The sequence below is a fragment of the Oncorhynchus tshawytscha genome, linkage group LG22 (genome assembly GCF_018296145.1).
Source record: "Oncorhynchus tshawytscha isolate Ot180627B linkage group LG22, Otsh_v2.0, whole genome shotgun sequence".
Lineage (NCBI taxonomy): Eukaryota > Metazoa > Chordata > Actinopteri > Salmoniformes > Salmonidae > Oncorhynchus > Oncorhynchus tshawytscha.
This window is the reverse complement of record NC_056450.1, coordinates 26,715,119-26,738,072: the sequence shown is the minus strand read 5'-3', so window position 1 is coordinate 26,738,072 and position 22,954 is coordinate 26,715,119. Positions and strand designations below refer to the sequence as shown.

The following is a 22,954-nucleotide window of genomic DNA, read 5'->3' as shown; positions in this document are numbered from 1 at the left end:
ATTGGCAAATCACTGAATAAGACAGCAATTATGTCCCGCCTCCCAAGTTTCTAGTTCCTGCTGTCTGCTGTCAAATCAAAGGTGATCTCATATTTTGATGTTTCATTTGCCATATATTACACGTATAATTGCTAGAATTATAGCCTAATACAATCATGTAGCCCAAGAACTTATCATTCCTCTATGGATATATTCTAATAGCTTTCCACCTCCAAATATCACATTAAAAGAGCTGTATGTAGGCTAAAATGCATATTATGTATCAGTGTTGACTGACACCAATCTTCTCGTGGGCATGCAGGTAATCAATCAAATACAATTTTTTGGTATTCAGTATTGAGCATAGCCAATGACCTTGGATCATTTTGATATAAGATAAAAGGGTCTATAAAGTGTAAGAATATTAGGGTATGGGATAAATGGATGCAAACTGACCCATCCCGTTCCACACAGAGGTTGCATCATAGATAGGTTATTTGAACACAGTGCTGGTCAGTGAGAAAGACATTACACTGAATCTTGGAGGCTAAACATTTCAGCTCACTGCTCTGAGTGCATGGTCAGATCAATAAGTGGGAAAGATCCAATAATCCATATCTTAAGGTGGCCTGTACAGTCATGAACGTGGAAGGGATAGGCTGATTTCACTAGGGTGATGTGGGGTATTGAAACCCTCAAAACATTGTTTTTCAAAACTATAGATTCTCTAAATTGAGTTTCATCATTTTGGTTTAGTGAATACCAGTGACTGGACACTTTCCCCCGAAATAATGGTTTTCTGTTTTCCTCCCAACACTGCAGCTGACGTTGCACTGGGATGGATGATTAGACTGCATCCTAATGGGATACCTTAAGATCGTACAGTGATAAAGCCCTGCCCTCTTCCTCTTAGGCTGCTTACAAAGTGCTTGCATTGGTATTTCCTGGTATTTGTTGCTGTCAGGATATGAATTAGGTAGTTGCTGGAATTGAGATTAAATCAAATACATGATCAGAGAATGGTGAGCATTTGACAGGAGAGAGAGGATATGATATGCAACTATAAAATTAGGATGATTGTAGCTTTTTTTATATAAGGATGTCATCTGCCCGTACATTCAATGTGTGCTCATAGCATTAAGGAGAGCAGGCTGCTGGTCTGTGCTGGTGAGGAGAGCCACATCACCAAAGCTCTGATCTTTCTCCACAATAGAACTCTGGGCTCTTTGATGTCGTAATCTACCTCAGGGGACCATTGGCTGGGGACCTGATCTTGAACACATGGTGAGTAGAAGGTTTGAAGGTAAGATAGGACCCTAAGATCCTATTGCTCCATTTAAGAGCAAACACTTTTAAGCTTGTTCTTTGCTATGAGAAAGGACTCTATTTCATGATGAGAACAGCATGTCTCAAATAAGATAGATGTAGCACATTTAAGTTCAAAAGATTTGCAGGTTTTATATATTTCAAGTCAACAAGCAGGTTTAATCTATATCAAGTAACCAATATAAAATCTCTTGTCAAAAATCTAATAGACAGGCCTGAAAAGATAGCGTAATTGTAGATGCTCACTGAACTATGGGTAGTGCCTTCTTTTTACCAGATGATGGGGTGCTTTCTATTCTTTTGATGGATTTCTACTTCTGCAACTGAATATAAGCATATAGTCTACAAAAAATATAAAATAATATAATTGGCTGCATTTTATGCTGATTCACCATATATTGCACAGATTCACAGATTTAGCAATTGAGCAATGTCCTTTTTGTTTTGAAGTTTTGATATAATTACATATTTTGGTGTAAAGTCTGCCTATTGCAATCTCAACACATTTTAATCATCCTGAATGCCTATAGCTAGGCTAAATCTAGTCTAATTTGTGTGCTGTTTGTCAGTGCCCAACCTCCATCTCACATTCAAAGTTCATTAATAACATAAGTGTGGTTGTTTTCTATTAACCTACACCTCCACTTTTTGGAATTTGTTTACTTTTCACTAGTTATTCACATAAAAAGTAAATACCATAGTGTCAGAGTGGGTTGGCTGACTTAAATTTGTGTCCTCATTTTTGCGCAGTAAATTGTATGGCTGAAATTCTTGTTATGACTGTGGGGTCCTGTTTCAGTCACTGGCGTCAGGCAGGCGCACGACATGAACTCAAACTCTTTCACCTCCTGTTTATCGCCGTAAATATTGATTGGTATGTGAACAACATAACTACAACCACTTTTTTAAAGTTTTAATTTGGCATCAGGCAAATAGAACCGGGCGGTTGTATAGTGTCATTCACATGTGACTTTGGGAAGGTGTCTGTTGGACTCGTAGGCTTGTATTTTTTTCTCTCACCCAGGGTAAGTAATGAAAGGAAGGATAAAGATCTTTTTAGAGGTTGGTTGAGTAACACATCGGGGTTCCTTTCATGTGGGTTATTATCTCATGGTTTGATACTTTGATACATTGTTACTTTCTTTCCGGGCTAAACATTTTGGATTGATCATAACCCGCTACTTTTTTTTCTTTCTGAATGCGTTGCAAATATGACGATGTCATCGACTCCACATTTTGCTCAAGTTATGGCGGAGCTGAAGTTTTCTAGCTTGTGTTGGTGAGTTTGCTCTGGCAGTGCCATTAATTCTGCACAAAATTGGATTGCAGCTGTCGTCTTTATCACTAGTCAGATCACTTTCAGTCTGGTTGGAGTCAGTAGAACAAATATGTGTATTTTAATGTGATAGGAAAATGGTGATAGATCTGTCTAAAGTTTCGGTTGATGAAGGAGTTTGGATCGTACGGAAAAGGGCCCTAGATAGGCTACTGTCATATTTTAGACAGCGTGGCATTGTATATGCTATTTCAATCTATGTTTAGAGGAAAAGTTGAAAATAGACTCTAAACTTGTAAATTAGAGGACTGTGTTCAGCCATTTCTACCACTATTCTCCTGCACAAATATATTTACTTATTTTGTCAAATGTAAATGCATTGCATATAACACATTCTATTCTCATTCTATAACACATTGGCATTTGTCATCTCTACTTTTTTTGAAAGATGGAATATGTAGTTATAACCCACTGGGCACAAACTGGTTGAATCAACTTGTTTCGACATAATTTGTCAAGGTATTTTGACGTAGAATCTATGTGGACAATACACTGCATTTGCAAAAAGTGTTTTGAGGGTGACATTTTAACCACAGTATTATGTCATCATGGTAACCAATTTTCAACATAGGCAAGCCTTGTATAACATATGTTGGATTTGTACCTTTGAAACAACGTCAGATCTTCAACGTTATATCCACTATCAGAAGAAGAAAAAAACAATAGGCTAGGCAGCACCTCCTACTAATAATTGACCTTTTCTACAGCTACTTTTATCCATTTGATCTCTCATCAAGGTTTGATATTTGACACTGACTACTACCAATGTGCTGTCATGAGAATGATTATTGAGAGATCTCTTAATAGATTCACTGTTGCCATTGAAGTCATTCCAAAGGTTAGGTTTTTAAAGAGCAAATTAAATGTAACCATACACTATAAATCATATATTACCAATGGTACTACACTGAACAAAACTATAAATACAACATGCACCAGTTTCAAAGATTTTACTGAGTTACAGTTCATATAAGGAAATCAGTGAATTGAAATCCATTCATTAGGCCCTAATCAATGGATTTCATGACTGGGAATACAAATATGCATCTGTTGGTCACAGACACACAATACAGTTGAAGTCGGAAGTTTACATACACTTATGTTGGAGTCATTAAAACTCGTTTTTCAACCACTCCACAAATTACTTGTTAATAAACTATAGTTTTGGCAAGTTGGTTAGGACATCTACTTTGTGCATGACACAAGTCATTTTTCCAACAATTGTTTACAGACAGATTATTTCACTTATAATTCACTGTATCACAATTCCAGTGAGTCAGAAGTTTACATACAATAAGTTGACTGTGCCTTTAAACATCTTGGAAAAATATGTCATGGCTTTAGAAGCTTCTGATAGGCTAATTGACATAATTTGAGTCAATTGGAGGTGTACCTGTGGATGTATTTCAAGGCCTACCTTCAAACTCAGTGCCTCTTTGCTTGACATCAAGGGAAAATCAACAGAAATCAGCCAAGAACTCAGAAATAAAATTGTAGACCTCCACAAGTCTGGTTCATCCTTGGGAGCAATTTCCAAACACCTGAAGATACCACGCTCATCTGTACAAACAATAGTACGCAAGTATAAACACGATGGGACCACGCAGCCATCATACCGCTCAGGAAGGAGGCACGTTCTGTCTCCTAGAGATTAACGTACTTTGGTGCGAAAAATGCAAATCAATCCCAGATCAACAAAAAAAGGACATTGTGTAGATGCTGGAGGAAACAGGTACAAAAGTATCTATATCCACAGTAAAATGAGTCCTATATCAACATAACCTGAAAGGCCACTCAGCAAGGAAGAAGCCACTGCTCCAAAACCGCCATAAAAAAGACAGACTACGGTTTGCAACTGCACATGGGGACAAAGATTGTACTTTTTGGAGAAATGTCCTCTGGTCTGATGAAACAAAAATATAACTATTTGGCCATAATGACCATTGTTATGTTCAGAGGGAAAAGGGGGAAGGCTTGCAAACCGAAGAACACCATCCCAACCGTGAAGCACAGGGGTGGCAGCATCATGTTGTGGGGGTGCTTTGCTGCAGGAGGGACTGGTGCACTTCACAAAATAGATGGCACCATGAGGATGGAAAATTATGTGGATATGTTGAAGCAACATCTCAAGACATCAGTCAGGAAGTTAAAGCTTGGTTGCAAATGGGTCTTCCAAATGGATAATGACCCCAAGCATACTTCCAAAATTGTGGCAAAATGACTTAAGGACAACAAAATCAAGGTATTCGAGTGGTCATCACAAAGCCCTGACATCAATCTCATAGAACATTTGTGGGCAGAACTGAAAAAGTGTGTGCGAGCAAGGAGGCCTACAGACTCAGTTTCACCAGTTTTGTCAGGAGGAATGGGCCAAAATTCACCCAACTTATTATGGGAAGCTTGTGGAAGGCTCCCCCGAAACATTTCACCCAACTTAAACAATTTTAAAGCAATGCTGCCAAATACTAATTGAGTGTATGTAAACTTCTGACCCACTGGGAATGTGATGAAAGAAATAAAAGCTGAAATAAATCATTCTCTCTACTATTATTCTGACATTTCACATTCTTAAAATAAAGAGGTGATTTTAACTGACCTAAGACAGGGAATTTTTATTAAGATTAAATGTCAGGAATTGTGAAAAACTGAGTTTAAATGTATTTGGCTAAGGTGTATGTAAACTTCCGACATCAACTGTATGTACAAAAGTATGTCAACACCCCTTCAAGCTAGTGGATTCGGCTATTTCAGCCACACCGTTACTGACAGGTGTATAAAATCGAGCACACAGCCATGCAATCGCCGTAGACAAACATTGACAGTAGAATGGCCTCACTGAAAAGCTCAGTGACTTTCAACATGGCACTGTCATAGGATACTACCTTTCCAACAAGTCAGTTCGTCAAATTTCTTCCCTGCTTGAGCTGCCCCGGTCAACTGTAATTTCTGTTATTGTGAAGTGGAAACGTCTAGGAGCAACAACGGCTCGGCCACAAAGTGGTAGGCCACACAATCTCACAGAATAGGACCGGCAAGTGCTGAAGCGCGTAACACGTAAAAATCATCTATTCTCGGTTGCAACACTCACTCGTACCAAACTTAGTACCAAACTGCCTATGGAAGCAACGTCAGGGCAATAACTTTTCATCAGGAGCTTCAATGAGCTTCAGTTTCCATGGCAGAGCAGCCACAGTGGTGGCTGGAGTGGTATAAAGCTCGCCACCGTTGGACTCAGGAGCAGTGGGAACGCGTTCTCTGGAGTGATGAATCACACTTCACCATCTGGCAGTCTGACAGACAAATCTGGGTTTGGTGTATGCCAGGAGAACGCTTCCTGCCCGAATGCATAGTGCCAACTGTAATGTTTGGTGGAGAAGGATTAATGGTCTGGGGCTGTTTTTCATGGTTCGGGCTAGGCCCCTTAGTTCCAGTGAAGGGAATTTGTAATGCTACAGCTTACAATTACATTCTCGACGATTCTGTGGTTCCAACTTTGTGGCAACAGTTTTGGGAAGGCCCTTTACCTTTTTCAGCATGACAATGCCCCAGTGCACAAAGCGAGGTCCATACAGAAATGGTTTGTCGAGATTGGTGTGGAAGAACTTGACTGGCCCGCACAGAGCCCTGACCTCAGCCCCATCAAAAAGCTAAACGTTCTGATCTGTTGCATCAGCCTTGTTGCTTTTAAACTTTTTTTGATGAGAGTGGTTGCAATATTTTGGGATCTATCGCATCCCACAACTGTCCCAGACTATGTTTGGAATATTTTTTTCTCGCACAGAAGGACAAGTTGACCAATAAAATAGGTCAACTTTTGTACTATGGGGGATAGTAGATGGACATAGGCTAGTGCTTTTGCTGTTTGTTAGGCCTACTCATCTTGTTGTCTGACGAAAAAGTAAATGTGGACAGTGCTATCTTCAATATGCACTTCAGAATTCGATAAAAAGGACGTGCGTAGTTGCATCCCCGATGTGTCTGTCTTCACTTGTAGCCTACTTTGGAGCTAAGATGCCTGTGAGAAGGACCTGCTCACGTGACGGGCATTGGCTAATAAGAATTTAGATATCTGAGAGAGCCATGTGAGTGAGAAGTGCTTTGGAGCACACAGCCGGGAGAAGGGAATTATAATAATTATATTCAACCCTTGGCACAACGACCACTGGCCGCAAAAGGCCGGGATATTCAAGGCATTATCAAGTCCTTGTGAAATTGTGAATGAGAGACTGATGAAGAGTGTACAGCCTTGCAAAAAAACAAAGCAGAGTTCATGCCTTTCATGCAACTTTTGTGAAATCATCATTAGAGTCGCATCATGCAGCCTTAGAATGTATGAAAAATCAAAACACATTGCCCAATGTTTGAATCACCGTTGCATAAATAACTCTAAATTAGGCATATAGGAGCACCAGTTTCTTTGTTAACCTCTCAACACAGAATAGCCTCAAGTGCGCGCTCCCTCAGAAATAGTTTGGAGAAAATATCCTTTCTATTTTATTCAGCTATGTTCAATTGTATTCTTAATATTGTAAAATAATGCCACGGAATTCAAAGCAAATTTTGTCTGCTAAATGAACTAGTGTAGCCCACAGCCATATGGCATAGACATATCAGGGCCTAAGGACATCTGAAATAGACAACATTTTCTTTGTATCATTTTAGACCTGTCTAAAATAAGTCATGGATTTATTGTGATGGTGTAGGCTACATTAAATTGATTTATTATACTTTTTTAAATGTTCCAAAGGTCTGCATCAGTGGCTTGTAGGCTATGTGTGGAAGCCAGGAGATGCCAAATGTGTTTATGTTAATTAACGGTCAATTACCGTGAGACCGGCAGTCATTTGCTTGACAGTCACCGGCTGACAAAATGGCATGACCGCCACAGCCCTAATAGGACCAATAAAATCACAGAATGTTTTGGAGGACTGTCAAATCCTACTAGCTACTACCACTACTACTACCAGGTAGACTCCTTTCTAGTTTTCTCAGCTACTTTTTAGAATATGCAATATATTGGGAGTTGTGAGGGAATGAAGACAGACACTGCGTAAACATTGTTATATGATGAATTTCAACCCAACACTTTGACTCCCACTATGTCCCCAGAGCGCTGAGAGCACCAGTGTTTGCTGATGGAGCACCTCCAGGGAGCATGGAAGACCCTGAGCAACGGCTTTGGGATGAAGGACTCTGTGTTCGAGGGCCCTTGCCTTTCCCCGACCATGGTGCAGGGCTTCCCCTCCCAGCGCCGCTCTTCCGACGACAGTAAGATCCCCGACTCCAAGACCAGCAGCACCATCCGCGTCTACCTCCCCAACCAGCAGCGCACAGTGGTGAGTCCATTAGAACAATAATAATAATAGTACATTACTAATCATACATTTCATTTGAAGAGCCTTTCAAAACACCCAAGGACACTAAAAAAATGGAAGCAATGAAATACAGTAGTTTAGGGGACGGTGAGTGAGTGGGATTATGGAAACAACAGTACACTGCTGCGCTAATGTTGTTTGAGTGGGGGCTTAATTAACTGAGTCACCTAAGTGCAGTGTGGCAGTCTGTTAGTGGAAAATTGCTACCTAAATTGATTGTCATCATCATACACAGACCAAAGGGCATACCATTATTCCAAATCATCCCATTATCCCAAAAGATAATATATTATGCACATGCTTGTGTTTTCACTGGTCCCAGTACGTGTTGTTGTTGTAGTTGTTGTTGAGTGTTTTAGTTGTGGTCCCTCAGGTGAATGTGAGGCCAGGTATGACCCTGCACAGCTGCCTGATCAAAGCGCTGAAGGTGCGGGGCCTGCAACCGGAGTGCTGTGCTGTCTTCAGACTGCACCCAGGACAGAGGAGGTATGATCTGGGCACTGGGGAACAGAGGGGTTTCACTGGATCTCTGCAGTGTAGGTGAAATGATCCCTAACCACTGATACAGGGTGAGGTATTATTTCACCCACCTAAGGTTAAAAGCTAGGATTGGGGGTGGGACAAGCTGATCCTAGATCTGTGGTTAGGGGCAACTTCTATCTTGAGGTAGGTCCATATGATGCTGTAAGAAAGTGTTTTATTTTTTGCAAAAAAAATACTTCTGCAGCTATACAACCTTTCAGGCTAAGACATGTTGAATGACCTTTTCTTGTAAAGGTTGGTTGTGTCAGTCTGCTCTCTAGTATTTGTTACTTTACTTAATGTGTCATGTTCCTTTTCTAACAGTAAAAAGTCACGTATGGATTGGAATACCGACTCTACCTCACTAATTGGGGAAGAACTGCTGGTGAAAGTCTTAGATCATGTCCCCTTGACGACGCACAACTTTGTAAGTAGCCCATAAAGCAGGGGTTTCAAATTCATTTTACCCCGCGGGCTGCATTCGGTCTTAACCGAGGTCCGAAGGGCCACTTTTAAAATGTATTATATTTCCTTGTTGTACACATTTGCACAAAATAGTCCTCTATCCATCGCTTTTGTATTTTTGATGCTCCTTGACTATCTAGCTTTCATTTTGACAGAGTGAAAAGACTATACATTTGAAGTCGGAAATGTACATACACCTTAGCCAAATACATTTAAACTCAGTTTTTCCACAATTCCTGACATTTAATCCTAGTTAAAAGAGAGAGAGTGATTTCAGCTTTTATTTCTTTCATCACATTCTCAGTGGGTCAGAAGTTTACATACACTCAATTAGTATTTGGTAGCATTGCCTTTAAATTGTTTAACTTGGCTCAAATGTTTTGGGTAGCCTTCCACAAGCTTCCCACAATAAGTTGGGTGAATTTTGGCTCATTCCTCCTGGCAGAGCTGGTGTAACTGAGTCAGGTTTATAGGCCTCCTTGCTTGCACACGCTTTTTCAGTTCTGCCCACAAACTTTCTATAGGATTGAGGTCAGGGCTTTGTGATGGCCACTCGAATACCTTGACTTTGTTGTCCTTAAGCCATTTTGCCACAACTTTGGAAGTATGCTTGGGGTCATTGTCCATTTGGAAGACCCTTTTGTGAACAAGCTTTAACTTCCTGGCTTGATTCAATATATCCACATAATTTTCCATCCTAATGATGCCATCTATTTTGTGAAGAGCAGCAGTCCCTCCTGCAGCAAAGCACCCCCACAACATGATGCTGTCACACCCGTGCTTCACGGTTGGGATGGTACTCTTCGGCTTGCAAGCCTCCCCCTTTTCCTCAAAACATAACCATGGTCATTATGGCCAAACAGTTCTATTTTTGTTTCATCAGACCAGAGGACATTTCTCAAAAGCACGATTTTTGTCCCCATGTGCAGTTGCAAACCGTAGTCTGGCTTTTTTATGGCAGTTTTGGAGCAGTGGCTTCTTCCTTGCTGAGCGGCCTTTCAGGTTATGTCGATATAGGTCATTTTACTGTGGATATAGATACTTTTGTACCTGTTTCCTCCAGCATCTTCACAGGGTCTTTTGCTGTTGTTCTGGGATTGATTTGCACTTTTCGCACCAAAGTACTTTCATCTCTAGGAGTGATTTTACTTGCGTACTATTGTTTGTACAGATGAACGTTGTACCTTGAGGCGTTTGGAAATTGCTCCCAAGGATGAACCAGACTTGTAGAGGTCTACAATATTTTTCCTGAGGTCTTGGCTGATTTCTTTTGATCTTCCCATGATGTCAAGCAAAGAGGCACTGAGTTTGAAGGTAGGCCTTGAAATACATCCAGAGATACACCTCCAATTGACTCAAATGATGTCAATTAGCCTATCAGAAGCTTCTAAAGCCATGACATCATTTTCTGGAATTTTCCAAGCTGTTTGAAGGCATAGTCAACTTAGTGTATGTAAACTTGTGACCCACTGGAATTGTGATACAGTGAATTGTAAGTGAAATAATCTGTCTAATCAATTGTTGGAAAAATGACATGTGTCATGCACACAGTAGATGTCCTAACCGACTTGCCAAAACTATAGTTTGTTAACAAGAAATTTGTGGAGTGGTTGAAAAACTAGTTTTAATGACTCCAACCTAAGTGTATGTAAACTTCCGACTTCAACTATAAATGTAGGGACTATACATTTCTATACAGTTTCGATTTGGTTTTAGTCATTTAAATGTCAATTTAATATCTTGCCCCCCCCCCCAAAAAAACAACATTGAAAAAACAAAAATCCACGGGCTGGATTGAATGGCCCATATGTTTGACACCCCTGCCATAAAGGATTTTACACTGTTTACCCAGGCCGTTAGCATCGGCTGGAAAATAATGAAATACTTAATTTTCCTCTTTAACTTTCAGGTTCGGAAAACATTTCTGAAGTTGGCCTTCTGCGATATATGCCAGAAGTTCCTTTTGAATGGTTTCCGTTGCCAAACATGCGGCTACAAATTCCATGAGCATTGCAGCACCAAAGTGCCCACGATGTGTGTGGATTGGAGCAACATCAGACAGCTCCTGTAAGACTCCTCTCCTCTTCTATGCAGAGCAAATCAAAATGGCTGCTAACACCTAACTGTTTGTATTGAATAGCAAGAACACTTACAAACAATATAAATATTAACAGTACAAGTATACAGCAATGGGTGAATAAACAAAATAAGGAACATACTAACAAAAGAGCTAAGTAAGAAAAATGATAGTGGTGCTCTCACAGTCTGCATTGAAGATAGATATTTACATAGAGAATTGTTTTGCATGCAGGCTTTAGTTCTCCATATTTCAACAATAAGCATTTGTAGATGGCTATCACTGGCCATGAAGAGATACATTTGTAGATGGCTATCACTGGCCATGAAGAGATATATTTGTAGATTGCTATCACTGGCCATGAAGAGATACATTTGTAGATGGCTATCACTAGCCATGAAGAGATATATTTGTAGATGGCTATCACTGGCCATGAAGAGATACATTTGTAGATTGCTATCACTGGCCATGAAGAGATACATTTGTAGATGGCTATCACTGGCCATGAAGAGATACATTTGTAAATGGCTATCACTGGCCATGAAGAGATACATTTGTAGATGGCTATCACTGGCCATGAAGAGATACATTTGTAGATCGCTATCACTGGCCATGAAGAGATACATTTGTAGATGGCTATCACTGGCCATGAAGAGATACATTTGTAGATCGCTATCACTGGCCATGAAGAGATACATTTGTAGATTGCTATCACTGGCCGTGAAGAGATACATTTGTAGATGGCTATCACTGGCCATGAAGAGATGCATTTGTAGATGGCTATCACTGGCCGTGAAGAGATGCATTTGTAGATGGCTATCACTGGCCATGAAGAGATGCATTTGTAGATGGCTATCACTGGCCATGAAGAGATGCATTTGTAGATGGCTATCACTGGCCATGAAGAGATGCATTTGTAGATGGCTATCACTGGCCATGAAGAGATGCATTTGTAGATGGCTATCACTGGCCGTGAAGAGATGCATTTGTAGATGGCTATCACTGGCCATGAAGAGATGCATTTGTAGATGGCTATCACTGGCCATGAAGAGATACATTTGTAGATGGCTATCACTGGCCGTGAAGAGATGCATTTGTAGATGGCTATCACTGGCCATGAAGAGATGCATTTGTAGATGGCTATCACTGGCCATGAAGAGATACATTTGTAGATGGCTATCACTGGCCGTGAAGAGATGCATTTGTAGATGGCTATCACTGGCCGTGAAGAGATGCATTTGTAGATGGCTATCACTGGCCGTGAAGAGATGCATTTGTAGATGGCTATCACTGGCCGTGAAGAGATGCATTTGTAGATGGCTATCACTGGCCATGAAGAGATGCATTTGTAGATGGCTATCACTGGCCATGAAGAGATACATTTGTAGATGGCTATCACTGGCCATGAAGAGACATTTGTAGATGGCATTTGTGAATATATTCATTTGTAGATTGCTATCACTGGCCGTGAAGAGATGCATTTGTAGATGGCTATCACTGGCCGTGAAGAGATGCATTTGTAGATGGCTATCACTGGCCATGAAGAGATACATTTGTAGATGGCTATCACTGGCCGTGAAGAGATGCATTTGTAGATGGCTATCACTGGCCGTGAAGAGATGCATTTGTAGATGGCTATCACTGGCCGTGAAGAGATGCATTTGTAGATGGCTATCACTGGCCGTGAATATATTCATTTGTAGATTGCTATCACTGGCCGTGAAGAGATGCATTTGTAGATGGCTATCACTGGCCGTGAAGAGATGCATTTGTAGATGGCTATCACTGGCCATGAAGAGATACATTTGTAGATGGCTATCACTGGCCATGAAGAGATATATTTGTAGATGGCTATCACTGGCCGTGAAGAGATGCATTTGTAGATGGCTATCACTGGCCGTGAAGAGATGCATTTGTAGATGGCTATCACTGGCCGTGAAGAGATGCATTTGTAGATGGCTATCACTGGCCGTGAAGAGATGCATTTGTAGATGGCTATCACTGGCCGTGAATATATTCATTTGTAGATTGCTATCACTGGCCGTGAAGAGATGCATTTGTAGATGGCTATCACTGGCCGTGAAGAGATGCATTTGTAGATGGCTATCACTGGCCATGAAGAGATACATTTGTAGATGGCTATCACTGGCCGTGAAGAGATGCATTTGTAGATGGCTATCACTGGCCGTGAAGAGATGCATTTGTAGATTTTTTGTTTCTTATTTATGTTGGATTGTTGAGAAGGATCCTGCAAGTAAGCATTTTGTTGGACAGTGTATACCATGTGTATCCTGTACATATGACTAATAAAGCTTGAAACTCTCTCTCTCTCTCCCCCTCTCTCTAGGTTGTTCCCGACACCAGGTGAAAGTGGGGGTCCATCTCTTCCTCCTCTTACTTCTCGGCGAATGAGAGAATCGCTGTCCCGACTCCCCAGCAGGTAAAGCCACCCCTCCTGCTCTTGAACTCTGACCTATCACTTCCGACCCATGGGTGATACTGGTCCCATGGACCTCTTTCACCCTGGTACTGTGAGCAAGGCTATCTCCAGGCAGCAACAGAACATCAGCAATCAAATAACTACAGAAGTACAGCCAAAGTCTTCCTCTTGACTTACCATTTAATGACGGCTAAGGGTTGCGTGTGGTTGTAATTGATTTAACTACAGTACAGTAAGGTTTACTAAGTCTTTGGCTCTCAGAGCTAATGGTGGCCAAATGTTAAGGGTTCTTTGGATGCCATGTTTGACTGGCCCTCAGCTGATGCAGCTGTAAGTTGTAAAGCACCTTAACCCAGGCCTCAAACCGAATCAATGCCTGTTTTTTGTCTCTAGCTTTATGATGTAACCAGAGGTGTGAAAAGAGGCTGTTGTTTCAGAAGCATTTATTACAGTTTAAAAGCACTCAGATCATTGCCAAATTAGCTCGCACACAGTATCAAGTTGTTTGGTGCAGAACAATCTCAAATGCTCCTCGAAACAAAGTCCTGTTTTGGCCAAAAGGGGGATTTGTTCTCATAGAGTGCTTTACAGGGTTAGAAGTGTGGTCTAATACATTATGAGTGTTGTTATGGTATGTCACTAGCATGGAGTGCCACTTTCACCAGCAACTGACAGTACAGTACAATATACTTTCCAGTCAGCAGTGAACCAAGACCAGAATCACACTAAGCATCACTGAATCAACAAGAACTTTAATGACAGTGCAAGGAGAATTGTCACCTACCACCATTCTGAAAGGCTAACTAGCAATCATGAGTTGCATAGGCTCCTAGAAAAGCATGGCACATGCAAGAAATTAAAAACCATATCCTTTCCCTCCAAGTTATTGTGAAATATGTACTACTCTGAGATTGGATCTTAATTTGATTACTCTGTTGTTGCTGAGAATTTTCTTGCGCTCCAGGAAATGCAGATGAGTGTCGAGATTTACATAAATTCACAGAAATATATGTAAATCTCCCGCACTAACAAACTGTTATATTAGCAGAATTGCACTTTTCATGTAGCCCAATTTTGGCCAGATAATAGCCTAATTACAGATTAAACATTACATCGTCGGAAAAGTGTGAAAGTTAAAATCCTGTTGCTGTTGGATTCTTTTACTGCGACAATACTGTTCAAATTTAGATCCCACATCTCTACCATGTGAATTGTTTTGGTAGGATTTGTGCTAACTTTGACTGGTGAGCTTTGTAGCGTAACATCATAGCAAATTCTTGGCAAAAACTGAGGTTGAAATACTTCCCCTAGTGAATGGGGTAGTATTTGTAGAATGGAAATCCTAATACCTAGAACATTTTCCTGTTATTGAATTTAGTAGAATCTCAATGTGTGCAGGACTGTGTTTGTTAAACTATCAAGAAAGTAGAGGATAGATTTTGAGATGTAGTGTCAAACGGTCACTGCCTGAAACAGAAACGGCCTTCTAACCATGTCACATAGTGAGGGTGTTCTAGGGTGTGCCTGAGAAAAATGTCACATAATGGCAGAGATGAAACTGACAAGCTGCCATCCACTACACCCCTGTGAGATTGATTGTAAGAAGTTGTAGAATTATCTTTTGTGTGAATTTTTTTTTTTTTTTTGCATTAGAAGAGCCACTCAATGGTATCTCAGACTAAGATAAACAAAAATAGTAATTATTCAATCATGGTAATAATATTTGATGCTTTTTTTTATCCAAACAATTGTCATGACAAAACCATGACCATGATTCTATCTTACTGATGCACTTAATGTGCTGTGTTCAGTGTCCCTACTTTTCCTAAGCCTGATGTTGCCCCTGTATTCACCCCTCAGCTCTCTTCATCGCTGCTCTACCCCTCACGCCTTCAACTACACGGCCCCCTACCCACCCACGGGGGGCGCTCTGTCCCAGAGGCAGCGCTCCACCTCCACGCCCAACGTCCACATGGTCAGCACCACCATGCCCGTCGACAGCAGCATGATGGAGGTAACTACACACCACGCGGGTCCCCAGGGGACTCCTGGAGGTCCAGGCATCCCATCCTAAAATAACCTCCCTGCCCGATCTGGCCCTTCTTACACGCTCGGAATCTCAACCATCTTCTCCGTAACTTCTGTCATCCTTCCCTCCCCCTTACTGTTTCTACTAAGTAATTCATCTAGCATGATTACAATTTACTTTGCATGATTTCCTTGATTGTGTTCTATTCTCTTTGTTTCATTTCACTTTTTATATGCTGCACTTTACAGTATTCCTTTCTGATTCATTAGTTTCCATACCCGTGGAATTGGAAAAATGATAACTTGATAGCTGTATCTAATATCCCCACAAAATGTAACACCTGGGTAGCACTCTATCTCTCCTCATCTCCCTTTCCTTCCCTGTCCCACTGTGTTGTGCCCTGATGGGGACTAGCTAGATGGTCTGAATACCTCCCCTAGCTCATGGTGCAGGTGTTTCTGGCTGAAGAGGAGAGTAGGTATCATTCGCTTCTCCGACTCTTTTGTTGAGGCGACGTCAGAGAGCCCAGACAAGGTTAGGAGGCAGAGTGTCAGAGTGTTGTGTGATAAATAACATGCCTTTCAACAGACTAGTATCCACATGCTTTTATAGTGTCTTTAACTGAATGATCTAACTGAATGAGGAAACTGTTGAATGACTTGTGTTCATTTGATATGTGTAAAAATCTGAAAGAATATTTTGTTTTGTGTTTTCCTAGGAAGCAATGCGTAATCATGAAGCAATGCGTAATCATGACTCAGGTAAGATTTTAAAAGGTGGTTACCCCACATGAGTGGCACAGTTTCTGCTAAAAGCTAATGGAAACATGAACAACATCCCACAACAACACTTTCTGTCATAACCTGCCATTCTAAATACCATTGGTCCATCTTCCCTTCCTAGGCGGGAGTTCCCCCAGCCAGAGTCCCACAGGCTGGTCCCAGTCCCAGTCTAACACCCCAGCTCCAGACAGACGAGAGAGGGCTCCTTCATTCAACACTCAGGAGAAACACAAAATAGTAAGTTAGACAGACCCTGTAGTTTGTACACTGAGTGTGAATGAATAGCATCTCAATAGTACTTTTAATTCCTACATTCTTAAAAAAAAGGGTTTCAAAAGGGTTATTCAGCTGTCCCAATAGAATACCACTTTTTGGTTCCAGGTTGAACCATTCCGTGTTCCATGTAGAACCCTTTCCACAGAGGGTTCTACATGGAACCCAGAATGGTTGTATCTGGAGCCAAAAAGCGTTCTTCAAAGGGTTCTCTTATGGGCCAGCCGAAGAACCCTTTTAAGTTCTAGATAGCACCTTTTTTTGTAAGAGTGTAGGAATAACTGTATAAGTGAATTGTACGTAAGATCTCATTTAGATGGAGAATGTGGCCTTATATTGACTATCCCACTGCAGCGTCCGAGGGACAAGCGGGACTCCAGTTATTACTGGGAGATTGAGGCCAGTGAAGTGGTTCTTCACTCCTGTATCGGCTCAGGCTCCTTCGGAACGGTATACAAAGGGAAATGGCACGGTGAGCATGCTTCTGGATTGCACCTGTTGGATAAACACAATGCTTGTAATGCTTGGTTATGCTGTTGCGAAGGTCTATAAAGGTTTGTGAGGAGTTCTGGATCTTCCAATCATGCCTATGAGTTGACTTGAACACTTGTACTGAGCCTAGTCTACATGGTCACACAGCAGCGTAGACAGTTTCTGTACCACGTTGTTTGTCTGTTGTAGGTGACGTAGCGGTGAAGATCCTAAAGGTGATTGACCCCACGCCAGAGCAGTTCCAGGCCTTCAGAAACGAGGTGGCTGTCCTTAGGTAAGAGAGGGTGAGAGCAGTGAGAGAACTATAATAATAATAATTTGGTGGGTGCTTATATTTGTCCTATTACACACGTGTGTGTATTTATTGGAAATGTGTTTTTTGCATATCCCAAATCCCACTGAAACACTCTCAGCGAGTGGGGTCATGACCTGAGTCTGCCATTATTAACAACGACCCCTATAGAGTTAAGTGTCTTGCTCAAGATTTTTCACCTTGTTTGACTAGCAACCCTTCGGTTACTGGCCAAACGCTCTAACCACTAGGCTTTCTGTTGCCCTATAGTGATATTCTTATTGTATTCATCACTTTAGAGAGACCAATATATTGACCTTATGTGTTTATTGTTGGTAGATTATCTTCATGCAGCATTATCTCATCTTTGTTTTGGTGATTTCCTCTTCCTGTGTATCGCCCTCTTGCTCCCCCTCTCTCTCTCTCTCTCGCTGTCTGTATGTCTCTCTCTTTCTTTTTGGCCGCAGGAAAACGCGGCACGTCAACATCCTGTTGTTCATGGGCTACATGACGAAGGACAACCTGGCCATCGTGACCCAGTGGTGTGAGGGCAGCAGCCTCTACAAACACCTTCACGTCCAGGAGACCAACTTCCAGATGTTCCAGCTTATAGACATTGCCAGGCAGACAGCTCAGGGCATGGAGTGAGTCCACACAGCAGGGACAAGCTTAGCTTGCCGCGTTTTAGCTGTAGATTGGTGCTACTTCTAGCTCTATAGGAATACTAGGTTTACAAGGGTGTTAGATTGACGCTATACAAGGGTGTTTTAGATTGACGCTATAAAAAGGTGATAGCTTTAGAAGGATATTATGTTTATTATTGTATTATTAACATGCAACTGAAATGTCGTAAATTCCCATTTTCACTGTATTTTACTTTCAGCTATTTGCACGCCAAAAACATCATCCACCGGGACATGAAGTCAAACAGTATCCTTTTCTTCACTGTTTTAAGCTCTGTCACTTTGTTGTGACAACTGAATAGAAAATAGTGTTGGCTTGAAATTAGACAAATGATGTATGAGTTCAAAGTCGTAGTATTTTTCACATATTCAGCAATCTGCCACAGCTCTGCTTCCTTGACAGTGGTACAGATATCTTCCTACATGAGGGCCTGACGGTGAAGATAGGAGACTTTGGTCTGGCCACGGTCAAGGCCAGGTGGAGTGGTTCTCACCAGGTGGAGCAACCCTCAGGGTCCATACTGTGGATGGTCAGTAAGAGGAAAATGCCAATGTCACACTAGAAGAAAAGTATCTTACTTTCGTTGCGGTTGAGATTGGGCCTGAGAGATGGGGTTCAGGCAGGGGTGGGCAACTCCAGTCCTCGGGGGCCTGATTGGTGTCACACTTTTTCCCCATCCCTAGCAAACACAGCTGATTAATCAAACTGCATTCTAAACTGAAGATCATGATTAGGTGATTATTGGAGTCAGGTGTGTTAGCTGAGGCTGGGGCAAAACTGGGACACCAATCAGGCCCCCGAGGACTGGAATTGCCCACCCCTGGGTTAAGGGGAGCAGTTTCTTAATCTGGGAAAATATGTTCGTTTTGGTGGCCGTGCACTCCAGCAATCGTTTGACTTGTCTCTTTTGAAAATGAAACTTAGAAGCCACACCTTTGAGATGTACTCATTATGGTTCCTGGAATTAAAAATGAAATCAATTTAAACAAGTTTGTCTGTTATTCTATCCTCTGTTCTCAGGCTCCTGAGGTTATCCGTATGCAGGACAACATGCCCTATAGTTTCCAGTCTGACGTGTACTCCTACGGTGTTGTCCTCCATGAGCTGATGACGGGAGAGCTGCCATACTCACAGATAGCCAACAGAGACCAGGTAAACCCAGCCTGCCACACAACCATCTCTAAAACCATGGTAGTCTCTATTTCAGTTGTGCTAAATGTAGGGACAGATACTGTCCTGCCTTGTTTGATTTTAACAAATCAAATATAACTAAGATTGTGTGACCAGTTTCAGCCACGGGCATAAATGTACTTATTTTGATCTAGTATCTCTCTCTCTCTGTCTCTCTCTCTCTCTCTCTCTCAAATCAAATCAGTAGCCCGGTTAGCCAATGTGCGGGAGCACTGGTTGGTCGGCCCAATTGAGATAGTATGTACATGAATGTATAGTTAAAGTGACTATGCATATATGATACACAGAGAGGAGCAACAGCGTAAAAGAGGGGTTGGGGGGGGGGCAGACAATACAAATAGTCCAGGTGGCCATTTGATTACCTGTTCAGCAGTCTTATGCCTTGGGGGTAAAAACTGTTGAGAAACCTTTTTGTCCTAGACTTGGCATTCCGGTACCGCTTGCCATGCGGTAGTAGAGAGAACAGTCTATGACTGGGGTGGCTGATGTCTTTGACAATTTTTAGGGACTTCATCTGACACCGGCTGGTGTAGAGGTCCTGGATGGCAGGCAGCTTAGCCCCAGTGATGTACTGGGCCGTACGCACTACCCTAGTAGTGCCTTGTGGTCAGAGGCTGAGCAATTGCCGTACCAGGCAGTGATGCAACCAGTCAGGATGCTCTCGATGTTGCAGCTGTAGAACCTTTTGAGTATCTCAGGACCCATGCCAAATCTTTTCAATCTCCTGAGGGGGAATAGGCTTTGTCGTGCCCTCTTCACGACTGTCTTTGTGTGCTTGGGCCATGTTAGTTTGTTGTTGATGTGGACACCAAGGAACTTGAAGCTCTCAACCTGCTCCACTACAGCCCCGTCGATGAGAATGGGGGTGTGCTTTTCTTGTAGTCCACAATCATCTCCTTGGTCTTGGTTATGTTGAGGGATAGGTTGTTATTCTGGCACCACCCGGCCAGGTCTCTGACCTCCTCCCTTATAGGCTGTCTCGTCGTTGTCGGTGATCAGGCCTACCACTGTTGTGTCGTCTGCAAACTTAATGATGGTGTTGGAGTCGTGCCTGGCCATGCAGTCGTGGGTGAACAGGGAGTACAGGAGGGGACTGAGCACACACCCCTGGGAGCTCCAGTGTTGAGGATCAGCGTGGCAGATGTGTTGCTACCTACCTTCACCACCTGGGGGCGGCCCGTCAGGAAGTCCAGGATCCAGTTGCAGAGGGAGGTGTTTAGTCCCAGGATCCTTAGCTTAGTGATGAGCTTTCAGAGTACTATGGTGTTGAATGCTGAGCTAGTCGCTAATCAATGAATAGCATTCTCACATAAGTGTTCCTTTTGTTCAGGTGGGAAAGGGCAGTGTGGAGTGCAATAGAGATTGCATCATCTGTGTATCTGTTTGGGCGGTATGCAAATTGGAGTGGGTCTAGGGTTTCTGGGATAATGGTGTTGATGTGAGCCATTACCAGCCTTTCAAAGCACTTCATGGCTACGGACGTGAGTGCCACAGATCTGTAGTCATTTAGGCAGGTTGCCTTTGTGTTTTTGTGCACAGGGACTATGATGGTCTGCTTGAAACATGTTGTATTACAGACTCAATCAGGGACATGTTGAAAATGTCAGTGAAGACATCTGCCAGTTGGTCAGCACATGCTCAGAGCACACGTCCTGGTAATCCGTCTGGCCCCGCAGCCTTGTGTATGTTGACCTGTTTAAAGGTCTTACTCACGTCGGCTACGGAGAGCGTGATCACACAGTCGTCCGGAACAACTGATGCTCTCATGCATGCCTCAGTGTTGCTTGCCTCGAAGCGAGCATAGAACTGATTTAGCTCGTCTGGTAGGCTTGTGTCACTGGGCAGCTCACGGCTGTGCTTCCCTTTGTAGTCTGTAAAAGTTTGCAAGCCCTGCCACACAAGACGAGCATCGGAGCCGGTGTAGTATGATTCAATCTTAGCCCTGTATTGACGCTTTGCCTGTTTGATGGTTCGTCACAGGGCATGACATGATTTCTTGTAAGCTTCCGGGTTAGAGTCCCGCACCTTGAAAACGGCAGCTCTACCCTTTAGCTTAGTGCGAATGTTGCCTGTAATCCATGGCTTCTGGTTGAGGTATGTACGTACAGTCACTGTGGGGATGACGTCCTCGATGCACTTATTGATAAATCCAGTGACTGATGTGGTGTACTCCTCAATGTGATAGCAAAACAGTCCTGTAGTTTAGCATCTACTTCATCTGACCACTTTTTTATAGACCGAGTCAATGGTGCTTCCTGCTTTAATTTTTGCTTGTAAGCAGGAATCAGGAGGATAGGGCCATAGTCAAGTTCTGTCATAAGGACTGTCTCATAGGTATTATTAGTGACTGGTTGTGACTGGTTGTGACCTCCACAGAAAAGAACACCCTTATATCTGTCTCCATTGTCAGATCATCTTCATGGTTGGCTGGGGGTACCTGTCTCAGACCTCTATTCCTTACCCCTGACCTCTAACCCTTTTTCTCCCTCTATAGATCATCTTCATGGTGGGCCGGGGGTACCTGTCTCCAGATCTCAGTAAGCTTTATAAGAGCTGTCCTAAGGCCATGAAGAGGCTGGTGGCCGACTGCATCAAGAAAATCAAGGACGAGAGGCCACTGTTCCCCCAGGTACTAGCTAATGAGTTTTCTCTGTACATTATCTTGACACCTTTATTGACTGAAGTGGGTGTAAATTACACTGTAGCAAAGGCCTCCAAATTTGATGGGAGCGCTCCCCGGTACTCATCCAATCTACCCCTCTTTCTCTCTCTCTTTTCCTCTCCCACTCTTCCAGATCCTGTCGTCAATTGAGCTGCTCCAGCACTCCCTGCCTAAGATCAACCGCAGTGCCTCAGAACCCTCCATGCACAGAGCCTCCCACACCGAGGATATTAACGCCTTCACTTCCACCTATAGCAGACTGCCTGTGTTCTGAACTACAATACTCAACCTGTCCCTCCTACCTTCTCCTGTTCTAAAACATACACGTGTGTGCATGAGCACACACACACACACACACACACACACACACACGCGCACACAGACACACACACACACACCCCCCAAATATCTACAGTGGCTTATGAAAGTATTCACCCCCTTGGCATTTTTCCTATTTTGTTGCCTTACAACCTGGAATTAAATAGATTTTTGGGGGGTTTGTATAATTTGATTTACACAACATGTCTACCACTTTGAAGATGCAAAATATTTTTTGTTGTGAAACAAACAAGAAATAAGACAAAAAAATTAACTTGAGCGTGCATAACTATTCACCCCCCACCCCCCCAAAGTCAATACGTTGTAAAGCCACCTTTTCAATAATTACAGCTGCAAGTCTCTTGGGGTATGTCTCTATAAGCTTGGCACATCTAGCCACTGGGATTTTTGCCCATTCTTCAAGGCAAAACTCCTCTTGCTTGGATGGGTTCCCCTGGCGTACAGCAATCTTTAAGTCATACCACAGAATCTCAATTGAATTGAGGTCTGGGCTTTGACCATTCCAAGACATTAAAATGTTTCCCCTTATACCACTCAGGTGTTGCTTTAGCAGGGTCATTGTCCTGCTGGAATGTGAACCTCTGTCCCAGTCTCAAATCTCTGGAAGACTGAAACAGGTTTCCCTCAAGAATTTCCCTGTATTTAGAGCCATCCATCATTCCTTCAATTCTGACCCAGTCCCTGAAGATG

At 42.5% G+C, this 22,954-nt stretch overlaps 1 protein-coding gene across 7 annotated transcripts; it reads left to right on the top strand.

The window, feature by feature from the left end:
- Nucleotides 1-972: 972 nt before the first annotated feature.
- LOC112222214 (RAF proto-oncogene serine/threonine-protein kinase) lies at nt 973-22,357 on the top strand. 7 transcript variants are annotated; one of them, XM_024384917.2, is made up of 18 exons: nt 973-1,001; nt 1,193-1,263; nt 7,751-7,977; nt 8,390-8,502; nt 8,863-8,965; nt 10,913-11,070; nt 13,428-13,520; nt 15,381-15,534; nt 16,268-16,310; nt 16,453-16,568; nt 16,959-17,076; nt 17,286-17,370; nt 17,856-18,032; nt 18,272-18,318; nt 18,483-18,601; nt 19,093-19,224; nt 21,758-21,892; nt 22,059-22,357. In XM_024384917.2, the coding sequence occupies exons 3-18, from the start codon at nt 7,777-7,779 to the stop codon at nt 22,197-22,199; spliced, it is 1,935 nt and encodes a 644-aa protein (XP_024240685.1). In that variant the 5' UTR covers nt 973-1,001; nt 1,193-1,263; nt 7,751-7,776; the 3' UTR covers nt 22,200-22,357. The 7 variants fall into 7 exon arrangements, with proteins under 7 accessions (XP_024240685.1, XP_024240684.1, XP_024240686.1 ...); XM_024384913.2 differs by lacking the exons at nt 973-1,001; nt 1,193-1,263 and adding exons at nt 2,104-2,330; nt 2,551-2,584; XM_024384912.2 differs by lacking the exons at nt 973-1,001; nt 1,193-1,263 and adding exons at nt 2,104-2,367; nt 2,551-2,584.
- Nucleotides 22,358-22,954: the final 597 nt, after the last annotated feature.

Excerpts from the sequence above, each read along its gene's own strand:
- LOC112222214 (XM_024384917.2), top strand. The coding sequence starts at position 7,777 with ATGGAGCACCTCCAGGGAGCATGGAAGACCCTGAGCAACGGCTTTGGG. Across the intron at positions 8,966-10,912 it reads CCTTGACGACGCACAACTTT|GTTCGGAAAACATTTCTGAA; the intron begins GTAAGTAGCCCA and ends TTTAACTTTCAG. Across the intron at positions 19,225-21,757 it reads AGATAGCCAACAGAGACCAG|ATCATCTTCATGGTGGGCCG; the intron begins GTAAACCCAGCC and ends CTCCCTCTATAG.